Source organism: Acanthaster planci, linkage group LG04 (assembly GCF_054643075.1).
Source record: "Acanthaster planci isolate LZ-2023a linkage group LG04, COTS_SCS, whole genome shotgun sequence".
NCBI lineage: Eukaryota > Metazoa > Echinodermata > Asteroidea > Valvatida > Acanthasteridae > Acanthaster > Acanthaster planci.
In genome coordinates, this window is record NC_141780.1 from 268171 (window position 1) to 294308 (window position 26138).

A 26138-nucleotide genomic window follows, 5' to 3' on the forward strand; every position below is an offset into this window, starting at 1 on the left:
GGATTTCATCTCAAGAAAACAAGACTTCGATCGCTTCTTCCTTACTGTGGTTTCCTTGCAGACATTCCCTGTAGGCGTTTATTACTGCTCGTTTATGCATACTGTATGTACCGGTACATGTGTACTAAAATGACGCGTTTTGTATTGTCTGTCCACCCTGATCGAGAACAAGGGAGGATGTGTTTTTTACATACCAGTACATGTAGCAATGACAGTACTGTGGTGGGAACTCACCATATGTGCACAAAGGTTCATGCTTGTTTTCTTGGGACCATGACATGTTGAACATGTGTGACTAATTTCTGTCATATGGTCTTCGCTGTAAGACCTGTGTAAATATATTTAGCAATACATGTGCGTACATGTATGCATTATAAAATTGATGTCATAATTTCAGATGGGTATGAATCATGTACACGATCATGGACAAGTATTGTATGTGGTCATTTACTTAAGGCATTGCAGCATCATTTTTTCTTACAAATTGTTTTTTTTCTTATATATATAGACAAATCTGCCATTTCACATGTACGTTACACACTAATTATGAACTTGGTGCACAGTCTTTTAACCATTTACATTTCATTGCAGTGCCAGTCACTCAGTAGGTTCAGCCTGTTAGCATGTTCCGAAGATGTACATGTATATGTGATCAGCAACACCAACATCACAATTGTCCAGGTGAAACAGTTGGTTTGAAATGATTCTATTTCCCTCTCCATTTGTCTCTCAAATGAATTTAAAGTTTAGGCAGGTTTTTGTTATGATCATTTCCAGAGCTGAAGTACATGGACCGTACATGTACAAAAGTCCCATACTCCTTAGACGGCAGACAGGAGAAAGTGCACTTGGCCTCGTGACATGATATATGCTCCTTGGAGCAGCACAAACAACCATCACTCATCAGTCTGTATTTACATGTACACAATATACCATGATCACTGATTTTGGAATTCTGAAAAGAGTTTGATGAAGCAGCCTTTTGTTTTTTAGTCAGTTCTGGAGCTCTGTCTGTATCAAGTCACAAACGGAGGACAGTTTGAGGTTGAAAGTCAAGAGAAAGAGAAAAGGGGTCATTGAAGATGCTGTACTTTTTATTTTGACTTGAAGTGCGTGGCTGAAAATAGTTTATAAAAATGAGCTTCAGATAAGGGAAGAGTTACAGGCATTTACTTTATAGTACAGGTACTTATTCAGTTGAGGTCATCCAACGTAAGAACTGGCTTCTGTTCAAACAGCAGTCTGAGTCTGCTACTTTTTTAAAGATTGCTCTAGGACTGACATTTAAACCCTGGTTCATGCAATGTACCAGTAATTAGGGACATCTTATTGTTCAGTTGACCTCTGCAAGCTTGACTACATGTGCGTGCACAATAGTTATGATGTCTGTACTAAACAGGCAGTTTTCTTCTTTACTTTGGTTTTCCTTGAAAGGTACTGGATAAAGTCACATTGTACCAGTATATTTGCATATTAGTAAAGGACTAAAGCCAAAATTCAGATACATATGCCCAGTATACATGTATACCGGTACATGTACCAGTACCAGTGAGGTAATGTACCATGTACGCGGTTGAATGCATGGCTGGCATAAAGGATTTCGTTTAATGGACTTTTGTAATGTTCTTCATACATACATGTACTTTTCTTTCAATCCATCATCCTTGATATTTTCAGTTCTGCAGGGTGTTGAACCATGCTTAAGTGTCTCTGAGGTATTCAGGAAGTGAAAAGGGTTGACCAGAAAGCCTCCAACTAATGGTCTTGTATTTCTTGTTCCTCAAAGATTAACTCCCTGGGGCCACGTTGTGCATGTACATGTAGTAGCAACTTTAATATATACCATGACTCAACAATGCTATGAATGATTGCTGTATGATTCATGGACCATTTTAAATCTAGGGAAATTTTTTTCTTACTGCACAATGTTTTGAACCCTGGCAAACCATTACATCCCACTACATCTAATTAAAGAATTCAAAGTCAACCAAACACATATTTGTCATGTACATGTACGTGTAGGCCTTTTCCTTTCTGGTTGCATTGGAGCATACATGTACTGTATGTACATGTATGTACATGTAAGTTCCATGCGCATTCATGGGTATTTAAGCAACTATTCTTTTTAAACTTTGTGAGGGGAATATTCACTAGGATTTTAAATAATATACCAGTACATTCATGTAATCTGTATTAGGGTCTAACCTCCCTCTTGCTTGATTTAGTATTAATATGTCTGATATTGTGAATTTTTTAATTGGAGATTTCAGAACTAACCCCATTTTTATATTATGCTGGTAGATATACAGTACATGTAATTCCATAAAGATATTTTGAAAATGTTGCTTCCTTTATTTACGTTTTCCAGAAATGATAAAAAAAAATCATTGTTTAATCCAAACAAGTAAATTTTTTGTGTACACATACTGTATTTGGTGGTGAGTTTTGCAGTGGTGTACTTGTACAATGTAGTTTCTGAAAAGACAAAGAACGCAGACTTAGAATAGTGTTTGAATTTCTTTGAAATGCTACATGTAACTTGTAAGGGAACAATCATGGCTTGCACCTGTTGTTTCAAGAAGACAATTAAAACCTGGCATTCATGCATGACTAAATACATTGTCCAATGTACATGTACAAGTACAAGTACATGTACATGTATGTACGGTACGGTACATGTACCTGTATTCTTGTTTCATAATGAAATTGCTATGGGGATATAAGATCTTGTTCCTTTGTATTACAGGCTACTGGTCTTACATTGTACCCTCAGCATACTGGTTCACAGACTTTTATGAGGTCTTCTTTATTGCCTTGATCCTGTCCTTTATTTGTCTGTCATAAGATATTATAAGAACATAAATTCATTATAGATTGCTCACATGGCTTTTACTGTTCTTGTAGGGTTGTAATGTACATGCACATTGTACAGAATCTGTGCATACTGCTGTAGTCATCGTATCATTGCCTTAGGGAATCCATGGCTTTCATGAGTTGAATTGGCCTACACACCCAGGGTTTGGCTCACAGGAAGTCAGGGGATGCACTTTTCATGCAAAATTGATTGAGTATGTTGCTGTAGGTTTTCCCCCATGATGTCTTCAGATGGAATTTCTGAGCTATTGATCACATGGAATTTAAGGGGATACTGCAGTCACAATGCCAACACTCTCAGTCTGTTTACAGGTGAAGAAATTTGAAATTCAGCACTGCAGTGATGAATTTTGCACATTTAAGAAATGTGTATTCTTAAGTATACACTGTACTTCAAAGGTCCTAGAGATGGCACTGAGCATGTTTTGAAGGTGCTCAGAAATTTTGTATCCACATTATTCCTGTTCTGATAGGGCTCTTATTGTCTGCGGTGTGTGTATTTGTGAGGGTCAAATGTGGACGTGTTCAACTTTTGCAATTTGTACTTCAAAGGAGCTTTCATCGAGGAATGAATGCTGACTGAATATTCACAAATCCTTTAATTTTTTTGATATGACAGTTGTCCAAGAATGTTACCATTGGAATACACAGGAAAGCATTGAAATGCCTACGTGTACATGTAGGTGTTGACCAGTAATGTCTTCATTTTCACATCTGAAGCCAGCTCATAAGAACAGTCAGTAGCCTGTGTAAGGGAAAACATGTCCTTACGTGGCAACGACGGTCCTTTATTTGGAACTCCATACATGTGCACAGGTTTGATGTATGCTGAGCACATGGGACCAATTTCTGTTTGAATGTATGGTCAATTCATGTGCAACAGGCACACGCATGATCCCACTGAAAATCTCCCACCAAGCTACCTGGATCTCTTCTTTGCTGGTGAAGGTGCATTTACTTGGAGAAAAAAATATGATTAATATACAGTACATGTACATGTACCGGTACACTGTACACGTAGAGATTGAACGCCAGGAAAAATCATGCATAAATGAATTTACATGCTTTAAGATATTAATTTGAGTTTTGAGATTCTGAAGAACTACATGTAATTTTGGACAACCTGACAGAAATCCGTAAACTATAGTTCACTTCTCAGAAAAAATTTGATTCGTCATGCCCTTTTAGTATGGTTTAATAACTAGTCATGTTTCACTTGTTTTTAGTCCTTTTAAACAGTCTTTTTAAGCTACTGGTACATGTACTCGTAACCAGTCCCATGGAGCTACACATTTTAGCACTCAGATATATACAGCTCCCATTACTCTTCCACACACTGTTCATTGCTGGTATGTTGCCTGTAACAGATCCATACGTCATCAGCTAGCATTTTCTAAGTATCCCAAGCTGACAGGGACGGAAGCTCCTCAATATAGGTTGATTTGTGTACCGAGCCAGCAGCAATAGGTCTACTTCTTGACGTCATCACACAATCATTTTTGCTCCTGGGGCCACATCTCAAGTTTGATGTTGCATTCCTTTCATCCTACCATGGAGGAATGATCTCAAAACACAGAGCAATCCTAAAAGAGAATTTTTCATACTCTGTTAGAGATGGACCATCTGTTACTAATTTTTATCTGTCTGTGATGCCTCTCTGTGTGTGTCCCTGTGTGGTACCCTGTGTGTAGCTCATTTATCCCTCTACATGTACATGTACATGTAGGTCTGTTCTGGTTGTTTTGAAGGAAAAGACGGATCATACCAGTATTCATTTTTCTGCATTTTCCATAAGGTTTTTATGATTATTTTTGAAGGACCAATGGGAAGTTGATCATTATTTTTAACTTCATTTGTATCTATTTCTACATCTTGCCTCTTTTCCTTCCTTGGATAGTTTCCTAAGGTTGCCTTGTGTATGAAGCCCATCATGGAAGTTGCCTGATTAACCTTTAAAAATGAACTCATAGGAATGCCAGCTTTCCCTCATCAGGAACTTTATAAGTCTGTACCAACATGCCTTATGTATACATAGTTGGTATAGGGAGTCCGAGGGCATCATTTGAGCCTCTGACATGGTATTAGCAATTTCAGTTCAGTTACAGCACTTTTTTTGGAAAACTCTTGAATTAAGCTTTGGCGTGAATATGAATTTGTACTTGTACTATACATGGTTTTTGAACAAATTGCTGACTGTACGTATGATTTTCCCATATTTTTCAGGACATCTCCAAGCGGTTGTCATTGCCAGCAGACATGAGGCTGTCAGACCAGTTTCTGGAGAAGTACAGTCTCAGTCCACCCTTTGAGAAGATGAGTAGACGGTCAAGACGAACGTCCTTGGTATGTTTGTTGGTTTGTGTGTCTGTTTCTTTGTTCTATTATTGAACAGGAAAATCATATTTCTGTACTTTGATGATCAAAGTGGGATCTGCATTAATTAGTATACTTCAGGTTTTGTGTTCGCATTTTTTGTTGTTGTTAGGGGAACAAGTATGTGCTTGGTCAGTCGTTTGAGACCAGATCAGGACGCTAGCGATGCCCGAGCCAAAGAAGAGGGACAATTGTCAGCATACCTTTATAGCAGGGCTCGCAGAACAACCAAAATATATTGTTGGACAACCAAATGTTCTGGGCTGCCAGCCCGACGGGGGTACTTTTCGGCAACACATTTTTGCTTTGCATTTTAATCCCGGCATTTTAGACATTTCAGCACTGTGTACAAAAAAAAGTTATAAAAAAGACCGCAAAAAAAGATTGACATCCTAACCTTGACGTTGCACAACTTTACTTGTTGGGGTAGGTACACCGCGGTACGTCTGGTTGAATTTTGCACCGTGATACATCCGGTTAAATCATTGGCATGAACATCGCAGCGACCACAGCTTCATCTGTATTCAGTCGTTTTCCTTGTTCCGGATTGCGAAAAGTATTTTCAGTCATATTACTGCTCAATTATCTTCAAATTCCAATGAAATGGGCTCAGCAGTCTACTTTGTACATGTATGCAGGAGTTACTTCAAAAATGTTGTCAAATTTTAAGCTTTTAGTTCTGGATCACTTCGAAAATTTCTTCACACATAAGAATTATAGTCAAACGTAAACCCATTTCTCAGCCAAAAAAATTGTAACAAGCATATTTTCTAATAAAGCATGTCATAAAGTAAAGCATGTGAGTAGTCATAAAGAATCTCCTTATATGGAGATTGGCACGCGCATGCGAATACTGTGTGAGATGGCAAACAGCTACCGGTACCCAATATTTATTCAGCTGTTTAAGACTGGCCAGGTGACGTTCTCTTGACCAGTAGAAATGGTTAAACTATTAAGAATTACTGATGGATTGGACTTGCGCCTTTTTGAATTTGACAGAATGCTATGATAAATTTGCAAGATTCAAAAACAGTGTTTGTATTCTGTCAAAATCAGCAGCAATGTCAGACTTACTTTACATTGGGCTTGAGATACTGGTACCTGTTATCTAAACATAAAGTTACTGCAGTGTATGATTTTGGTGGATTTAAGAAGGTTTGCAGAAAAAATTGCTTTGGGCAGTGGTGTTAAGTAAACTGTTGACAATGGCTGCACGTGTTATCCTTCTAAAAAACGAAGGAAATTGTTCATCCACACCATATAATGCACTTTAGACGTTCTCCCTGTACCATATTATATGTCACTCATGGGATGTGTTCCCCATCTCCTTTCACTCCTTAACAAGTCTTGTTTTCATGTAGTCTCGTTCACTTACAGTGTATATGTGTGGGCTAGCTTTTCCTTTGAGAGGGAACTGTTGAGAGGAATGTCTCCTGTTAGAAATAAGAGCCGACTGACATTTGGGAGGGCTGTGCAGTTCAGGTTCTTTAAGCTGCTTGTGTGTTTGCTGAGGAAGGAAAAACAGCAGCATTACTTGGAGATTGAGGCTTGTTTTTAATCGAGATGATCAGGACATACAGTCGTATAATTCAGAGGATGGATGTGCTGATATCTTTAAATGAACCATGTTTTTACAGTGCTTTTTTCAGGGGTAAGATTTGTCAGGATTTTTCATGAATTCATGATTTTTCGTCAGGCTTTTCCAAACAATCTTTTAACATCTTGAAAGTCCTGAGTTTACCATTAAGATGTTTTTACGTATAAAAAGTGATGTACAACACAAGAAATTGGTAATTTAAGAGGTGTCTTGAGGCAAACACAAATATGCACCATAGACCCTACACGCTGCTGAGGGGGCCCTCAAAAACCTCTGGTGATCATTTTGTTGATATTTCATTTTCTTCCAATGTCACCCCTGCTTTTTGTGTTTAGTTTGGTTTTGTTTTTGAAGTCCAACAACATGAATGATCAAACATCCATGCCGTATTTGGCATTCTTGACCAAAATACATATCATGTACACATAGCTTACCAGCATTCTTGCTGTGTAAATGTTTTATTATCAACTCTCACTTCCTGTTTTGTGCAATGGAACGAAAACATTGGATAGGTAAAAATAATGTTAAAAATGTAGTGTACATGTACACCGTACATGTATATGAGAAACATGCTTAAGCAAGTTTGCTTGCTGGCTTTCAGTAAGAGATTGTTTTCGCAGATGTCTAACATACTGCCATGTATGTACACTGTATATACTTTTACACGTACATGTATGTACTCTTTTAATCTCTAGTGCCTTTAGTATGGTACACTGTTGACCTAAGTGCTGCAAGGTGTGTAGGTATCTTTACTTTCTATTTCAAGTACCAGTACCTCACATAATAAAGTCCAATTATTTTCATCATAACATAGGGTTAAGCAATCAGAAATTTTTAGTGATATGTAGTCTGTCATCAAACAGTTGCTCTCTGTTTATCCTTGGATAGTTTGATACCAGAGATGAATTTGACCAGTTTACCAAGCAAATACGTGTGTAACTTTTTCATATTTTTCCATAACAGATATCTGGTACATCTTGTCCACTGTAAAATCACTGGTGTTTTTTTATTATTATTTTTACTCCCAGTCTGAAATAGGTTTTGGCAAGATGGAGACCTACACCAAACTGGACAAACTTGGGGAAGGCACATATGCAACAGTATTCAAAGGGCGTAGTCGATTGACAGACAACCTGGTAGCATTGAAAGAAATCAGACTAGAACATGAAGAGGGAGCCCCATGCACTGCAATACGAGAAGGTAGGCAGCAGAGCTGAAAAGGTTGGAGAAATAATCTTGTTTTCTTTATGTGTGTGATTGTGAGCTTTGTTGTCTTGTGTTGGTTCGGTATGTTTGTTTGAGATCATTCTAGGAAAAGCATGGAATGTGTTGAAGGGATTTGAGCATACATACTAGATATGCCACTTACAAGTACAATTTTGCAACCACTTGTGCACTTACAATGTACATGTACGTGTAGCTCATCCAAGCAGTTGTCTTCCCATAAAGTAACAATTAAACCTACTAAATAAGAATCAGGCTTTGGCAGAAGTTTTGTTTTTGTTTAGGGGTTTTTACATGTAGCTGAGAGTCTTGGAGTCTTGTGTTGTCTAACTCGGACATTCTGTAGTCTTGTAAAATGTAGCTTGGGACCAGAAATGCCTGTTTGTCAAGAAACCCACCCCCTTCGTCCACTGAAATTCCTTCACAAGTAGATTTTTTGATTATTTGGTTTGGAGGGTAGAGTGGTGGAAAATTTGATCTATCTTTTAAACATGAAAGTGAAATTCAATACCCAAGTTAGCACTTCTTTGTCTGAGGTTGAGAGGAGATGGATATGAGTGCAAGCAGGGGGCCATAGAGTTAAACCTGTTTAGAGTAAAATTCCTCTTTTAGAGACCTCTTAAGAGAAGGATTTGAGACTATCAGTTTTGAGATTATCTGACTTACTTCCCTGTGGATTGGAGAATTGTTAAAGAAAAAGGCAGGAGTTAGTGTTTAGGGAGAATGGGGCTATTTGGGGAAAAAAGGAGGAGGGTATATAGTTGGAGACTTCCTGAAATCACTTGGTATTTAACGGTGATAATCTCCAGTAAATGACAGTCAAGAATACATGTATGTGCACTGTACAATAACACATTAGTGACATTAGGGGTACATGTAGTTCTTGAAATTCTGAACTTTCTTTGTTTGTTTGTCTGTTTGTTTTAAGATTTAGATGGAAATTATCAAATTAACTTGATCTCTGTCAGAAAAACATGTATGACATTATTGATGAGCATTGCACACATAATTAAGGGAGCATCACTACTGTACAAGTGCTTTAGATCGGTCCAGTTTTCTGTCTGTTTTTCTGTCTTTACTCCAAACTATGAGAATTCGATCGACAGCTGCTTCTCAGAGGCTGTTCCATCAGAGAGTGAGAGTAATAGGCTTACAGCAGTAAATGTACATTAGCAGCAGGCTCTTTCTGGAACAGTTTTTGCATACATAATTTCATGCAGCTGGCAGGGATCAAGATTCTGATCAACGATATTGGCGGTAAATGTAGAGGCCATAATCAGATTGGATTTGTGTTTATTCCTGAACCAGTACTGTCGTTTCAAATTAATTTTACCACCATACGTATGTGTGCATTCGTCATTCCTCAAACTCTGCAACAAAGTCTGTGTGGGTGTTGTATTTGAACATAGTTGCACCTTCAACAATTTCATAAAATTAAATATTTATGTTAAAACTTCATTGACAAATCAATAACATTTGTGACGGAAATGGAATTCCTGTTGAGATTCTCACAGTTTGTCTTGGGTCAGTTTAATTTTTTGAAAAATTGGGGTCTAGTAAATAATAAGTCAAAAAGCATGAAGTGAAGTGATACTAATGAAGTACAGTGAAGACTGGCATTCCTGGGTTACATAGTTTGATCACAAAACCAGAATTTTCTTTCTACTCTCAAATCGTTTCAGGTATATTTCCACAGGTTTAGATGTACACACAAAATAAAATAAACCATATAAAGGGATTTCATTTCACTCCAATAGCCAGACTGCAGCATACACACACTTCGCTGGGATTTGCTCAGTCCAGTAAACGGTTCAGAGGAAATAGTCATTTCATCTTTGTGGTGTTGTGGTGATTCATTGATCTCAGCTCCAAAACCTACTTAGATTTCCGTTCCACTCTGAAACAAATAGGAAAAGGAGACCAAGATGTTGGAACAGATTTTATCTCCAGTGGGATAGAAAACAAATGTCTGCCACAACATGCGTAAAGGAGGGATAAACCAACGAGACAGCCAACATTAAATACAATACTCTCTCTGCTACCGGTACAATAAAATGTTTTTTATAATATACATGTATGCTTCTGTTGAGTAGAAAAACAAAGGTTCTCTTTAAAAAAAACTGAGAAAACCAGATTACTATCTTTGAAAGACACTGTCACCTGTTCAGGAAATTTCTGCATTGAGACTGGCATTTAAAGACAGGGATAAATCCACTTTGTAAAACTCAGCTTTTCAATGATTGATATGTGGTACACAAATGCATGATAAACAGAGCTAAACATGGAAAACAGAAGAACCGGAATATGCTCAAAATAAACCTTTTTTCCTATACTTTACATGTACCAGGTACCTCTCTGCATTGTGCTCTTCTTTACAGGTGTCTTTGTTTCCCACTAGACCCATTTTGTAGCTGTTATGGGCCCAATTACAAAAGCAAATAGCAAATAAATGGACTTCCTCACTTCATTTCACAAAGTTTTGCATTATGTACATGTACATTGTACATATGTAATATGTACAATGTACATGTACATATGTTGTGATATTTGTTTTATTTATACAGTAAATGACAAAATATAATTATTGGATGTTGGATAGGGTTACCTAAGGAAGGAGGGAAAAATCAAACTCAGTCCCTTAGAAAATGGTAAGGAAATGATTCTGTCTACATTTTTATTAACTTGCCATCAGATAATATTCAAATTCCCACCCCTGAGTGGATGTAGACTTACTCCTACTGAACTCAGGTGAGCTGAGTTCTCACAATGATTTGAATTGTGGATGTAGACTTACTCCTACTGAACTCAGGTGAGCTGAGTTCTCACAATGATTTGAATTGTGGATGTAGACTTACTCCTACTGAACTCAGGTGAGCTGAGTTCTCACAATGATTTGAGTTGTGACCCTGTGGAATTGGCATCCTATCCTAGGAATTATGGGAAGGGAGAGGGTGAGACACAAGCAATGACCACTGCACACTTGCTTGTTTCACAAACCTAATGTGGACTAAAGCTGTTTTTCAGAGAGGGGAAAACACTGTGGATGTGGGCAGGACCACACAATGTCCTGTAAACCTACATTGTGGGAACTTCATTGTGCATAAAAGTCCACACTATGTACATGTACATGTATGCCATGCTCATACACTCATGCATACCTGTTTACATACAAAGTGTAGACATTCCTTTGTTCTCCTGTGGTTAAAAACTTGGGGAAAATGCTCCTTTTTCTCTCACTAGGATAACTCCTTCGAGCTGGATTTTTGATGATTTCCTGGACTGTTCCTCTTCATTTTGCCACAGATAACCCTGACCCCAAAATGCCACTGAAGCTGTTTTTCAGAGAGGGGAAAACATTGTGTGGACGTGTGCAAGTCCACACTACGCCATCGCACCCTTCATTATGTGTACTTCTTTTGTGCAGAGGTCCACACTATGTATGCTACGCCTGCACACAAAGTTTCACAGAAGTGTTTTCTATTCTCTTTGTTTCCTCAGTCTCTCTGCTGAAGGGTCTCAAGCATGCAAATATCGTCACCCTGCACGACATTGTACATACAGAAAAATCCCTCACACTAGTCTTTGAATATTTGGTGAGTAGTCTTAACGTTCATTCAATACTTAAACACTTTTATTCGTATTAAGTATACGTATACATGTAGTGACTGTTTAATCATGACTTTTTAATGATATAAGAAATGTTCTTTAAATCTTAGCCTGATGGAGAAGGTTATTGTATCCACTGTTTTCTGGTTTGCTCAAATTTGAGTGCTACATGTATGTACATGTACGGTTTGGGGTCACTTTCACAAACCTGCAAAACACACACAGTATTGTTGGTATACAACCAAGTATTATGATCTTTGTCACCAATTAAACAAAATTGACTCAGTGACAGCTGAAACTAAGAGATGAGATGTGACCAGCAGCCTCAGAAAGACAGTGAGTATGAGTGTTGAGTTGTGACAAGCTATTGTACAGGAAATCCTGAATATTTTCTGCATTTCACATGCATTCATGTACCTTACTGTCATGACTTAATTTTTCATAACTATTTTGGTCTGAACAAAGTATAATTGCATTAATAACTGGAAGAAAAGAATCATGCCATATCTTGAAATACATGTACGTAGTATGCAGTACACTGTTGTCATTCTATCTTAAAACCTGTCTCAAATCCTTGCTTTTCACTGTCAATACGGCACAGCTGGAAGTGTTTAACGTCATTGGATACATATCACCAGATGCAAAAGTAAACAAAATGATATTGATTTAGCTAGGATTGCATTTTTGTCTTAATGAGATTTGAAGGGCCTCAGAGGCGTAAGCAGTCCATAGAAATTCCCCCTCCTGGATTGATCGCTTAATGGGCCTAAAGTCCAGAGTGCAAACCACCAAGTATCATCATGGTTTCTATAGAAACCCAGTACACGAGAAACAGTCAGAAAAGGCTTCTCCAAATTTCACAAATGTGAGGGTTTCTGAGGATGTCCTCTCTAAATGAGTTTTCTAAAGATTTTCAATCATTATGAATAACCTTGCGATGGAGGCTGAAACAGTATGAATGCACAGTGCTTCTCTAATTGCTTTCTTATCCATAAAACTGCCATTCAGAAACCACCAGGTATGTCTATGCAATGAATACTTCATTCTTCAAATGTCATTTGTCATAGCAATGGTTTCCATGTACTCAATGAAGTCACACATTCAGAGAAGAAATGTACAGAAGGTGTAGAGAGGCTGTGCTTGAAGTACAGTAGCCGCTCAGAAAAAGCCACCTGTCCTTGAGGGAATGTGTTCTACAGCTCAAAAGCACAGAGGTTGCAAACACTAAAAAACAGTCATAAATGTTTTTAAGGTTGGGGTTTTCAATAAAATCTCATTTGCTGTCACTGTTAAAATTTACATTGCATTTATGAACAATTTTAGCTATTATGTTATGTAACAGTTTAAGGATACATTGACTTTTTCCTAAAATAAACAATTTCTGATATTATTTTACCGGTAATTGCAAAGTTTTGCTTGCATATTTAACTTTGGACAACAAATTGATTCAGCCAGTAGTCACAAACTAAACTTGTCTATCCAAACCAAACATGTCTGTCCCTGCAATGTTTGTGGGTGCAGACCACTAATTCAAGTGAGAATTTCTGACCAGCTCATTAGCATTAAAAGTGCCCCCTTCCACAGTATCTTTTGAAAAAGCAGATTGTTTGGCCCCCAAAACGGTGAGATTGTGTAAATCGTTGCCAGGATCAACTTCCTGGGTCTTTGAGCTTTCATATGAGGGCAGAAGGGCTGAAAACTACGGTTGAAAAATGGTCCTAAGTGCCCGAGAAAGTTGAGGGTTGCCACTTGAAAAATGGCTGCAATCAGACTTCGGAAAAATCACTTTTTGGGGGGTGATTTTGTTTTGTGGGAATAATTAAAAATGTAATTGGTTAACCCACAAAAAATTGAAAAGAAATTGAAAGATAAGTGACCAGACAAGAATTTCATTTGTGTTTCAGAAATCTCAGGGATGTCGGCGTGCATGCTATTGGGCCCTGAACGGTGCTGATTTTACACTGTTTTCAATGGGGCTTGAATTAGTGGACTGGACCCTATATTTCAAAATGGCGGCGTCCATGCAGTAGTGGCGGCTGGGTTTAAAATTTATCCCTCTTGTTTACGTTGGTCCTGGCAGTGGTGGAGAGACCACAACAAGCCATGAATAACAGTTTTATGGATTATGAGACATCAGAAATACTGGATTGTCGGACACAATAAATATTCAGGTAATCACATGAGAATTATATATGAACATGTGGAACATGTCACTTTGTAATTGTTTGTTTGTCGGATTCAAGAAATTCTTTGATTAGGATGGACTGAATGAAACCTAGAAAAGCCGGATTCCAACCCTAACAGAGCGTAACCCTAGCGGATGCCAACCCTAATGAAGGCTAACCCTAACAGAGGCCAACCCTAACTGTGGGGGGGGGGGGGTCCGGTTCAATTTTAGATGGTCAAGTACAGCCTGGGCACCGACTGACCAAGCCGTGGATATGCACAGGTGACTCAAATTTATCGAGACACTCTCCTTGGTGATTTGTTCCACTCTTGTGTTGGAAGTGCCCTATTTTGGGCTCAGGTTTTCAACTCTTTGGCTGGAGCCTCTCAACTGGAGTAATATCCGACGGTGAGCTTTCATGTCAAAGCATGGCCAAAGTTTTACGTCTTTCGTGCACTTGGCCGCTACAGTTGGCAGTGTCTAGCCTGGGTAACCCTCCCCATTATCTGTAGCAACAGGTAGTTGAAGCTGCTCATGTGAAAAGTGTAATTTTCAGCTGCTTACTGCTCATTGTATTTGCACTAGTTAGTGTATATAGGCAGTCTGCAGTAGTTTGTGCACATTTGCTATAGGCTGACCTTGAGCATTTTCTCTCCATATGCAGCCATTAGACAATTTTTTTTCATTTTTTCTCTGGAATTGAGGTTTTTGATGCATTCTCAACCATTCAGTGTAGTTTGGTGTGAAAAACTGAAAAATGGGTGTATATAAAGGGTGCAGACCACTAATTCAAGTGAGAATTTCTGACCAGCTCATTAGCATTAAAAGTGCCCCCTTCCACAGTATCTTTTGAAAAAGCAGATTGTTTGGCCCCCAAAACGGTGAGATTGTGTAAATCGTTGCCAGGATCAACTTCCTGGGTCTTTGAGCTTTCATATGAGGGCAGAAGGGCTGAAAACTACGGTTGAAAAATGGTCCTAAGTGCCCGAGAAAGTTGAGGGTTGCCACTTGAAAAATGGCTGCAATCAGACTTCGGAAAAATCACTTTTTGGGGGGTGATTTTGTTTTGTGGGAATAATTAAAAATGTAATTGGTTAACCCACAAAAAATTGAAAAGAAATTGAAAGATAAGTGACCAGACAAGAATTTCATTTGTGTTTCAGAAATCTCAGGGATGTCGGCGTGCATGCTATTGGGCCCTGAACGGTGCTGATTTTACACTGTTTTCAATGGGGCTTGAATTAGTGGACTGGACCCTTGTATACATGTCCCTACAGTTTTTGTGGTGGACAGGTTGCTGTTATGGTCATGTGCCTCTACACAAGCAAGGTGTCATGTGAACATCCTGACCTTTAGGCATTCTCATTGATCTGTGGTTTACTGAATTAGTAATCTTTGCTTTACAAGTGAATGGAAATCCACAGTTCACCTTGAAGAGGCTTTCTGCTTATGACCAATACAAGCAAATTTCATTTATCCTTGATTAGATCCATCTGATTGCGAATGATATATAACTTTTACAAAAACGTTCATTTGAATGCTAAGGAAATCAACTGTCGCTGTCTGTGCACCAAGCACTAAAAGTTTTGCTAAACAAAACAAAACAAAAACAAATCATGAAATGCACGTACGTTTTTTTTGTTTAGATTGATTCAAACATTGATGCCTTTTGTCTTTGGTTTGGCCAGTAAACACATACATTGGTACATGTACATTCTTTCAGTACACTTGTTTGGCTTTACTGCTTTGTACCTAAACAAAATTCACAGGAAGGGAGTGACTCATTTATATTAAATAATCACAAAGATGACCAACTGTGTGTGTTTTTAAAACACATAGGGCCTGTTTGTTTCACTTGGGTCTTAATCGCGATCAGTGATCCCACAGCTGGTTTGCTCTATCCACTAGGTGGGGCCTGGTGTCAGTGAACCAATGAAGGATCACTGATTGCGGTCTGAATCAATGTTAAACAAACAGCCCCATAAAACTCAAGTCATGATCTGTTTTTCTTTTTTTTTTTCATCTTAAAGTGCATAGGGGTAGAAATGACCTGAAAATAAATTTTCCCCCCTAGGTGAAATACATGTACATGTACTTAACCACACCAATTTTTCTCTGTCTGTTTTTGGTAGTTAATCTCTAAAACCTGTGCCCATAAATTTACAGGTACTATGCAAACTTCCACCCAAAAATAAGTCCTCTCCTCTCCACTCTGCTGATTGGTTCTGTTGATTAAATTCCAAAAAACATTGCCAAATAATAAAAATGAAATCATAGGTTCACATGGAACAGTGTTATCATATTTTCCTGACCAAATGGATGCATGTGATTTGCACATCACTGAAGTGATCTTAACTCATTTCCTGGATGTTCAAATGGCAGCATAAACAATTACCAATATCCATCAACCGCAAGTACAATTTTGACTCACAAATAAAAGAAGGTTCATGTAGCTGAAATTGAAGTTCAAATATATGAGAGCAGGCAGAAGACAGTGCAGTAATGGCACTCCCAGAAATTATATTGCCACCAAAATTGATCTTGTAAAGTGTGTTTAGACAGATATAGGTCAGTGAATTTCAGGAGGCTCATATTTTTGGTGTTAATGTGTATTTGCCGGTCAGCTATTTTAATGTAATGTTTGAACATGCCATTTATAAAATACTTTTTTCTCGCATATTGTTTATAAAAATTTAATCAGAGGGCATTATAGTTATTTTCCATGGACATCTGTTTTATAACGCATGCTTTATGTGGTATTTATACCGCTATTTGATTATTTTAAAGCCTAAAGTAGCAATGTGGAATGTTCAAGCCAAACAAAAATGGTGACTTTTTTCTTTAAATACACGCCCAGAGGATGAACTTATTTGTGAAATGACACTTCATGTTCACCACAGGTAGATCGAAAAAAAGAGTTGTGATTGAAATTTTGATACAGTATGTCTTTAAAATTATATTACTTTGAAGATGCAAAAATGAAAGTTACACATATGATTTATTGGCACTTGAAAAATTTTTTGTACCCAGATTTTGAAAAGTAAAAAATAACGTACTGCTTAGCTTTTTGCAGTAGCTTTGCTCCAGGTGCAACCCTCCATCAATCCTTTCTATTCACCTGCCTTGGTACCATTTGAGAAGCATTTTACTTTCTAGAATAATGTTAACTGTTACTGATACCTTAAGTGTTTCTGTGTTTACATCAAAAGATGGATCTCCTGGCAGTAATTGTTTCCACTGTACATGTCATGGTAGACACTACACAGCTTATTATCTCGTGTATTTTTCTTCAGCAGATTTTGAGCTTTGTGCAGTTGATATGTAAATTATATATCAACATCCTTTGTGAACAATCAAAAGCATAGTTTTCTGGGCATTTCCATGTTTTGTAAGGTGAAATGTCCAAAACAGTCTTAAAATGTCTGACAGTCATTATCTCATCAATTGATTCACCTACCAAATCATTTAAGCCCCAGAAGTAGTCTACCAGTAGAAACAATCAATTAACCTTGCAACATGTGACTTAATTCTTATAAAAAGGGGCAGTCTTGGTTGTACAGTACCTATTCAGCGGGAAGCCTATAATCACGGTGTCTCTTATGAGAGGACTCCATCTTGCGTAAACACACTGTCAACAAAAACAGTGGACTAGCCTTTACGCTGGTTGACTCCATATGCTAAACACAGGGGGAGAATTTTAGCCAGTTATCCTATCATTATTACAGATTAAGCTCTGCTACCCTATGACTCACCAACAAAATCGGTTTTCTTTACAAGCACATGTAGGCCTTATACTAAACTGAAGGGAAGGGAAAAGATTTTGTAATGGATAAATACGGTACCTGTTAAAATGTACACTTTATTGAGTGAACAATAAAATAGTAAAATATAGTCAAATGATGTCAAGCTTTCTTTTATTTCCTACAGGAAAGAGATCTCAAGCAGTACATGGATGACTGTGGAAGCATCATGAGTATGAACAACGTTAAGGTAATGATACACATGTAGGCCTACATGTGTACATAGCGGCACCATTTCTTTCCTTTGTACGTGTATGTACATGTAAATATCACAACATATTGTGTACAGTACATCTACGAGTACAGTAAATTCATAACTACTCAGTAAAGGGCAATAAATTTTGTTCAGATTTCCTGAAGAATTACCTATGAACAGTGGCATAGCCACGGGGTGGCCGGGGGCATGCCCCCCCCCCCAAATTCCATGTGTCCCCCTCCCACTGAAAAAAAGGATGAATGGATATAGGACAAGGCTAACAAAAACTTGTAAATAGGTTTACAAAAAAAACACACCACTGAAAGCTGGTGCCCCCCATAATATGCTGGTGCCCCTTTTAAGCGCCCCCTCGAGTAAAATCCTAGCTACACCACTGCCTATGGAGAAAATAATTTCAAGTCAAGCTGAAGAAGATTAGTATTAAAGTGACTGTTTTTCATGGAAAATACTACCCACCATATCCACTTTTGTACTTTGCTGGGCATTGATTTCATGCTGCATGAACAGATAATTCAACATACTGTATGTACAAGGTTAATCTTTGAAACAAGAAACAAACCTGCATGTTCATATTGTACATGTACAGTACATGCAACCCTTACAGATGAGCCTAGACTTGTCTTTGCATTGTGCTCAGTGTGTACCCTGCAGCTGGAGGGAATAGTATACACATGAATGCTATTATCGGCGTGTATCTGCTAATTGAGTAGCATAAAATATCTCAGCCTACAGCAGCCAAGGTGCCTGTTCTCTTGTACAGTAGTTGAAAGGCTGTGTACGTATCAGTATTCATGCCACTGAAGCATATGTGGATGATATTCTGAGCTTTGCTTTGCATGGCAGGCCAGGGGTTTGAATCTTGTACAGTACATTGTACGTGGATGTATGCATCAACTATGTTGCTAATGTTTTACATGTTGTCATGGATAGGACTATTTTTCTCCCTCTAAGGTTTTAATGCCAAAAGCACAGCCAGTTGAAAACCCCATGCCCATATTTTGTGGTCCCACCTGCTGTGCTTCTGTGTTGGACAATTATTAAAAGATGGCCCATTTTTGATAAGTGTTTTGCATGTAGCGGTACATGTAAGAGTAATACCCTGACTATTCTATTGCTAATTCCTTGAAGGATTTGCTGATTTCATGTGTACGTCTACATAGCCAGGAGTTGCTGGCTATTTTTATGGTGAATGAGGTTCATGTGTTGTGATACAAGTGGTGGTTATTGTCTCCCCAAAATTGTTAAGGATTTTTATTGAGAAAATTCAGATATGCCTCTTGGCTGTATAAACATGCATACAACATTTAGTGATTAACATGAATTTTGATACCATTTCACTAGATAAAATGTGTGGCTATTGTGCTGTACTCATTAAACGGAGACTAATGAGGTACCGGTACACATTTGAGGGTAATTCCAGAAATTAGGGTTCTTTTTTTGTGTCCCTGTCACATCTGACATATGATTTTGTAAGTTCAGAACACATTTTCTATAATTCCCAAAAGTGATGAATTAATGCAAATTACCTGCCAAACAAATATTGATAGTTTGAAATCAATTCTGGTGATATTTCCATGTCAAGTAACAAAGATCAGATGTAACAGGAACCCTTAATTTCTAGAATTACCCATAAATGGACCAGTTCCCGTTATGTCACCATAAGCATTTCTATAATGTTTGATGTATAGCTGTAATCTGATAAGTACATGTATCATGTTTCCAGGGCTAAGGTTTGTGAGGTATGGTATGTAACATTATGACTCTTAAGAGTAATTCGAGTACCCTATACTTTCTGTGCTCCAATAGGAGGAAAACACCCCTTCTTGTTTCATTTGTGTCAGAAGCTTCCTTAACCCAAAATTCATTCAAACCTGACCTGTCATTTTTCTCATATTTTTAACTTTTTGACATTCGTCTTCATTTTGTTTATCTTGGCAGTTATTTTTATTTCAACTCCTTCGAGGACTTCACTACTGTCACAAACGCCAGGTGCTACATCGAGATCTCAAACCACAAAATCTCCTTATCAATGACAATGGCGAACTTAAACTAGCAGATTTTGGTAAGAACATCTACATGTATACAGTTTAATATTTGAACTTAACCTTACATGTAGGAGAAGTGCTTCACTCAGTTTTAAACACTATACTGCGTTCATCTTCAAAAGACTTGCCATGATACAAATCTTTGAGTTTTCATTAATGCTTTGCACTACCGGTATCTTGTGTTGTTACATGAACAGTTCAGCCTTAGAATAAACATTTGTACCACTTCTGGATTTCTTATGATACACAAGCAGAAAAATTATCTTGTGAAATTCTCTCTAAAAGTAAAATTAAAAATGAACAGGCTTCTAAGCAAAGTAATCTCACAAGTACTCAATTAGGTAATTAAGTATTTATGTAGGCCTAGAATATTGATGATAAGTAAACCAAGAATCCATGACATTTGCCATTCCCTTTTCAGTTCGTAGCATTACCGGTAGAAATCCTTCTCTTATATATTGGTCTCCATAGCTTGTCCAAACCCTGTTCCCATCAGCAGAGCGGAAGCATATTCCCGGCCATACATGTACATGTACTTTGATTTCAAATCACCATAATCCTGTGATCCCCCTTCCACAAATGGCTTCCCCCATTTGTAATTCTCTTGGTACCTGGTGCATGCTTGGAATAGCCATCACCATCAGACCATAGTCAGACACTGTAGCAATCAAAACAGCTGTGTCTGCCAACACCATTGTGGTAGGAAAAGGTCACCGGTATTTATCATAGGCTGTCAAATTAGACGGGTGGTACTAACACTAAATAACTCATGCAGAATCCAGATACTCTATCTCTGTTGGCATGGCAACTCTGCTGAGGTTTTTGTTCTTTCTCCCCTGATAATTTTGCTTAGAGTGATTGAAAAGGTGTCTATGAGTTCAAAGTCTCTTGGATTATTCCTCAGAAATTGCTTCAAGGTGTTTTTTTCTCTCATGGGTAAAATTTTCAATTATTCACGTTATTGTCTCAGTGTCGCCCTCTTCCTATTTTATGGCTCTTATGAATTGTTTTGCTGAAAGTTTCCTGCAAATCTCACCCTGTTAACATTTTATCTGAAAGAGTATTCGGAAACCTCTTTCTTAGGTGGTATGTTGTCCTGAACATGGTTTCAAATCAAAAGACCTCTTTCCTCAGTACCGTACAATTCAGTGATTTGAAAGCAGCCAATAACAGCCGTTGATATTTCAGGTATACTGCAAAGGTTTTCCATTGGGCATTCAAAGGGAACACCTGCTGACATTTCACTTTGCTAAGGGGCAGGTTGCAGGTTGTAGGGTTTTCATCTTCCAAGGATCTTGGCAGTAATAATGTCATGTGGACTTATCATGATGCATGTGTCTTTAGGCAGTCATTGTAAGTGAATTATATAAAGTCTCCCCCCCCCACGAAAAATTTTTCTAAGGCAAAGGCTGTTGTCAGACAGGTGAGGCAATGTGTACATGTACTTCAGCTACCAGAATATAATCCTGATAGTAAGGTTACAAATTAATACTAAATTCTGACTTCACTTCTCGCTCAAGTTTGATGTATGAAAAAAATAATAAATTCACGCTATTCCATGAATCAAATATATACATATACCCTGATATAAAAAATTGAAATTACTTCACTTGTTTCTTTCTATCATGATTGAAAATTAAAGTTAGGTTGGTTGTGGAAAATTTAATACCATGCTTTCACTACATGTATTTCATTTTTCATCATAAAAGGCTCCTAATTAAGTTAAAAATTTAGTTTCAAACGCATCATGATTGATTCACTTATATTGCATTTCTTTTTGGCAGAGATATTAATTCTACTAGCTTCTGTTGTCACCTTTGCAGGGTTGGCCAGAGCAAAGTCCGTCCCCAGTAAGACATTTTCCAACGAGGTTGTTACCCTTTGGTATCGACCCCCAGACGTCCTCCTAGGAAGCACAGAGTATTCAACTTCCATCGATATGTGGTACTCCTACTTTATCTTCTTCACCCCGTTCTCTTCCAATTACAAATGCTGACAAAGAATTATCCAGCAGTATTTCAGAGGGCATAACATGGATACATTATTTTAGCCAAAAAGAGCCCATTTGACTTTGGGACAGGGCTGGAAATAAACGATGGCCACAACGGCCATGGCCGCCATATTTTTGAAGATGGCCGTGGTGCCCTACAAAAACACCTATAGTTCACGGCCACAAAGGCCGCCATGCCCATATTCCTTGGCTACCATGCCTCTCTTCGAAAAGCAACGAACATCCAAAGTGGAAAATACCTATGTAAAAACCTTACCTCACACAATGATCTCGGTCAGGAGCACAGAGAAGAGCCAGAGCTTTGCACCCTTCATGCATGCGCACCCACCCACTGTGATACTGTCATTCATTGACAGGTCTGGTGTCACTAGGAGTCAATAGGATAAACACAAACATGTGGGAAATGCACCAAGCTGCTTGAGCTGCCGAGTGCATTGCATGTACATATACATGCATACGGAGTTTGCATGCACATTTACAAACCGTGTGTAAATTTATAGCAAATGGCAACTACCCGATCGTTACGTTGTGATTGGCAGCCCATGAAATATCAATATTTATATATACATTAGCGAGACTCTTTGAAACCGCATGTGCATCAACGGCAGCAGTGACAATCTCCAGTATTTTATGTAGCACATATTTAAATATGCAGCTTGAAATGAGGTTAGTAAATATTCCACTTTTGGGGAAATACATGCAGAGGGCTTCATGGCAACTGGTGTGGGGCAAAGAAATTGTGTGGTACATTGCACGGCTTTTGCATGTTCTATGTGCATAATTTTTTATGAGATTTCAAACAATTTTTGGACATCGACTCATCAACGGATTAGTGCAACACCGTTGTATATAAAGAGCGTCTGATTGGGATGCAACCTTTGACAAGACTGATCCTCATGTCCTTGGTGCCCATCATCCAAGTTAGTGTTTGACCTTGGTGACCTACTTGTTTGCCTTGCTGCCCTTCCCAATGAATAGATCACGGAGGCCAAATGGCCGTGCCCTCATCAATTCTTATTTCCAGCCTTGTTAGGACACTCATAAAACTTTCCAATGATGCTGATTTTTTAATTCCTGGATTGTTTTGACATCTCTTGTCACAAAGGCCACTAGTTTATGTTTTAGTGTACAGTAAGTGGGCTCACTCTGAAATTCTGTGTTTGGTACCAGTCTCAACCAATACAATTTCCGGGAAAGCTGTTAAAGACATGACGTTGTATTGCCTTGCCGTGGCATACCAACGACTGTTGATTTTGGTGCACATATGGGCTCATCTGATTACTAATTGTATTTTTTTCCCTCAGGGGTGTTGGATGCATCTATTATGAGATGGTTGCTGGTAGACCCCTTTTCCCTGGCTCCACAGTAGAGGATGAACTCCACTTGATATGGAAGGTCCTAGGCACACCTACAGATGAGACTTGGCCTAACATCAGCTCCAATGAGGAGTTCCTCTCTTACAACTTCCACAGATATCGGCGTGAACCACTGGTCAACCATGCTCCAAGACTGGATGCTGATGGCCAGAACTTATTAAGTAAACTGTTACAGGTAGGTCTTGACTGCCTGTCCTTTTTTGGATATCTCCAAAACTTTAACGTTTAAAAAGTGATGCATAAAACTAAAAGACTATGTAACATAGACCCCCTTAAATTAGAAAAGCCAAAATAACAATTGAGCTTATGGATACTAATAATAAATAAACTCATTATAAATACCAAAAGGGAATAGTACAGTACTTTGGCTCTACAGTGCAGAATTAAAGCACTCCGGAACCTGGAAGTGGATTTAGGGCAGCTAGGATCAAATCAACAACCTACCTTAAGCCGAAGTATCCCCTCATTGGTTGAAAAGAGCCATGTTGGTTGAGAGTACTTGTTTTGTTGGTAGTGATGCGACTGCAGCACTTGCATTTTCTAGTTGTTCTTGAACCAACTATGTGCAGTTACTAACAAAGAAGCCTCCGTTGCTAAGGAAATAGTGCGCTCTCTTAGTCCAGCTTGAGGTCCATAGACTAATCCAAGGAGATGCCATTACTGCAGTGTTGCTACACTGATGCACTTATTAAACTTGATACATTTGTGCATTTTGGCTAGTGACAGCATCCTGTTGGTTGAAGAGGTACATGTATTCACACTACGTGTATCTCCTATGCACGAGTAATTTACATTGATAAGTGTGTATTGTATACATGTTATGTGTGACAGCTGGTTTTTGGTAATTATTTCTGTTTCCATTCCCAGTACCAAGGCAAGAACAGAATATCAGCTCATGACGCTATGCGTCATCCTTTCTTCAACTGCTTTGGACCTCATATCACAGACCTCAGAGATGGTGAGTCCATGTTATGCATTTAGTCTTTCTTCATTCCTCTGTGAAAGATGTACATACATGGAACAGAATGGAAAGTCATCACATTTTGGCTGGGAGTTTCATTTTCTCCAAACCATATTGTTAAAGACCCATTGCGGCCTTTGCAGTTACTGATATGCAAACTAACTCAGGTTTTAAAAGAAAGGATATTATTTTAAATGTCATATACATGTATGTGTAACTGCCCTAGTGGTCAGAAAATTGTAATTAATGAAATTCATACAATAATTAGTTGATTCATGTTAAACTGAACTTTCAAATCTTGAGCAGCAATGTTTGATTAAGAAACCATGAGAGTGGCACGTAACATTCTGGTAGTGACCAAAGTGATGTTTTTCAAAGTATTTGTCAAGAAATTCAAGAAAATACTGCGCTGACCTCTGACTGAAATCAGAGGCCAGCGCAGTATTTTCTTGAATTTGACTACCAGTAATTTAAGTTTTATAGATTCCTTTTTCCAAAATGTGTGCCTAAACTTTCACATTGCCGTCTGTTCTAAGTCTTCTAATGTAGATTTCCACTTTTTTTTCCAAAAATATATTTTTCCCATTTTTAGAGCAATCCATATTTGAACTCCCAGAATGTAAACTGGACAAAGACCCAGGAATCCGAACCTCAGCAGTGTCAGGACAAGGTGAGTTGGTTCCTATAGTCATGCCCGATGATCCCAATTTGTACCTAGTTTATACCCTCTTAACAGCCAACTTGTGCACTGCTGGTACTCAGTGATACCGAATTGGCACCTAGATGGCACCTGACTGGCTGCCACCTACATGTAGTTGCAGTCTTGTTCCTAGCTGGTTATGTAAACCAGAACTTTCAACTTCCCATTATCCTTAATTTTATCCAAAATGTTTGAAAAGTCAAACAAAATTACCATTCACCATTTTTTTTAAAATGAACATGTAAGTCTTAAGTGAGTTTGAACCAGCATGAATGCATGCACATGTGTACTTGTTATGCAAAGCTTTTTGTTTAGGCATCTAATGGTTTTGTTTTCGTAAATTCAAAAACAACTTCTGCTCATATCAGTGCAGTAAATGATATTAAAACTTGGCCTATGATAGCAAAGTCTGCTGGAGTATCATGCACATGTGAAAACATATTGCAGAAAACCGTTTCCCATTGCTTTCCCTTCTAATTTGGCAAAAGAATTTTCTGTTGGAAAGATGCTTCTTTGATTTGCATTTCAGTAGGCAAGAAAGTTGGTGTCTTCAGATGACTTCTAGAGCAATCTTTTAGTTTTAGGCAATGAAATGGTGGAGTAGTTCCTGAGACTTTTTGTCTTATGCATAGTTATACGCATATTATTTTTTTGATTTTGATATGAAGTTTTTTGTGGCCACATTTTTTTATCAAGCAGATTGTCTTTTCTTTTCTCTCTTTTTCAAATTGTGATACTTTCTATTGTACTTCAAATTTTATTATTTGTGTTTAGCCTCTAATTAGTTTCATATGTCTTTGGTGTATTTTTTCAGCAAACTTCAGGCCTATTTCATTTCTCTTTCCTCATGAAGAAAGGGAGAAATAGTATGTTTCTCCCTCATTTTTTATTTTTTCCAGGCAGCAAATTTTCGTGCATGCTACAACAAGTAGCATAATGTATATAAGATGCATATGATCATGCATGCTCTGTCAGGATTAGCTGTAAAGGCCTTACTACTGAGCAGTAGTAGTAAGGCAATTTGGTTTTCCATAGTTGAAATGATCCAGCATCATGTATATGTATGTACTTTTAACCCATAGAATGACTGATGTGTATGCATTACCTCTCAGGTACTAGTACAGTTAGGTTGCATTTTACATTTCAGATAGTCACCAATCCCTCTAAGCAAAACCAGAATGATCCAA

General features: G+C 38.1%; 1 protein-coding gene and 1 long non-coding RNA gene across 6 annotated transcripts in view; one reads left to right on the forward strand and one right to left on the reverse strand.

Moving 5' to 3' along the window:
- LOC147799269 (uncharacterized) overlaps positions 1-22269 on the reverse strand; it is a 45098-nt gene extending 22829 nt beyond the window's left edge. Inside the window, exon 1 of the long non-coding RNA XR_015424975.1 lies at positions 22171-22269. This is a non-coding gene — a long non-coding RNA (uncharacterized LOC147799269). The remainder of the gene's footprint in view (positions 1-22170) is intronic.
- Positions 1-26138, forward strand: part of LOC110988242 (cyclin-dependent kinase 17-like) — a 57653-nt gene that overhangs the window by 20371 nt on the left and 11144 nt on the right. For 4 of the 5 annotated variants that reach the window (XM_022251572.2, XM_022251574.2, XM_022251573.2 and 1 more), the window contains exons 4-12: positions 5098-5217; positions 7873-8044; positions 11567-11661; positions 17769-17831; positions 19797-19920; positions 21727-21847; positions 23219-23465; positions 24158-24248; positions 24844-24921. In XM_022251572.2, the coding sequence (XP_022107264.1) occupies positions 5098-5217; positions 7873-8044; positions 11567-11661; positions 17769-17831; positions 19797-19920; positions 21727-21847; positions 23219-23465; positions 24158-24248; positions 24844-24921 (1111 nt within the window). Of the gene's footprint in view, positions 1-4933; positions 4953-5097; positions 5218-7872; positions 8045-11566; positions 11662-17768; positions 17832-19796; positions 19921-21726; positions 21848-23218; positions 23466-24157; positions 24249-24843; positions 24922-26138 lie in introns of those variants that run through there. The other variant, XM_022251575.2, reaches the window with a different exon arrangement.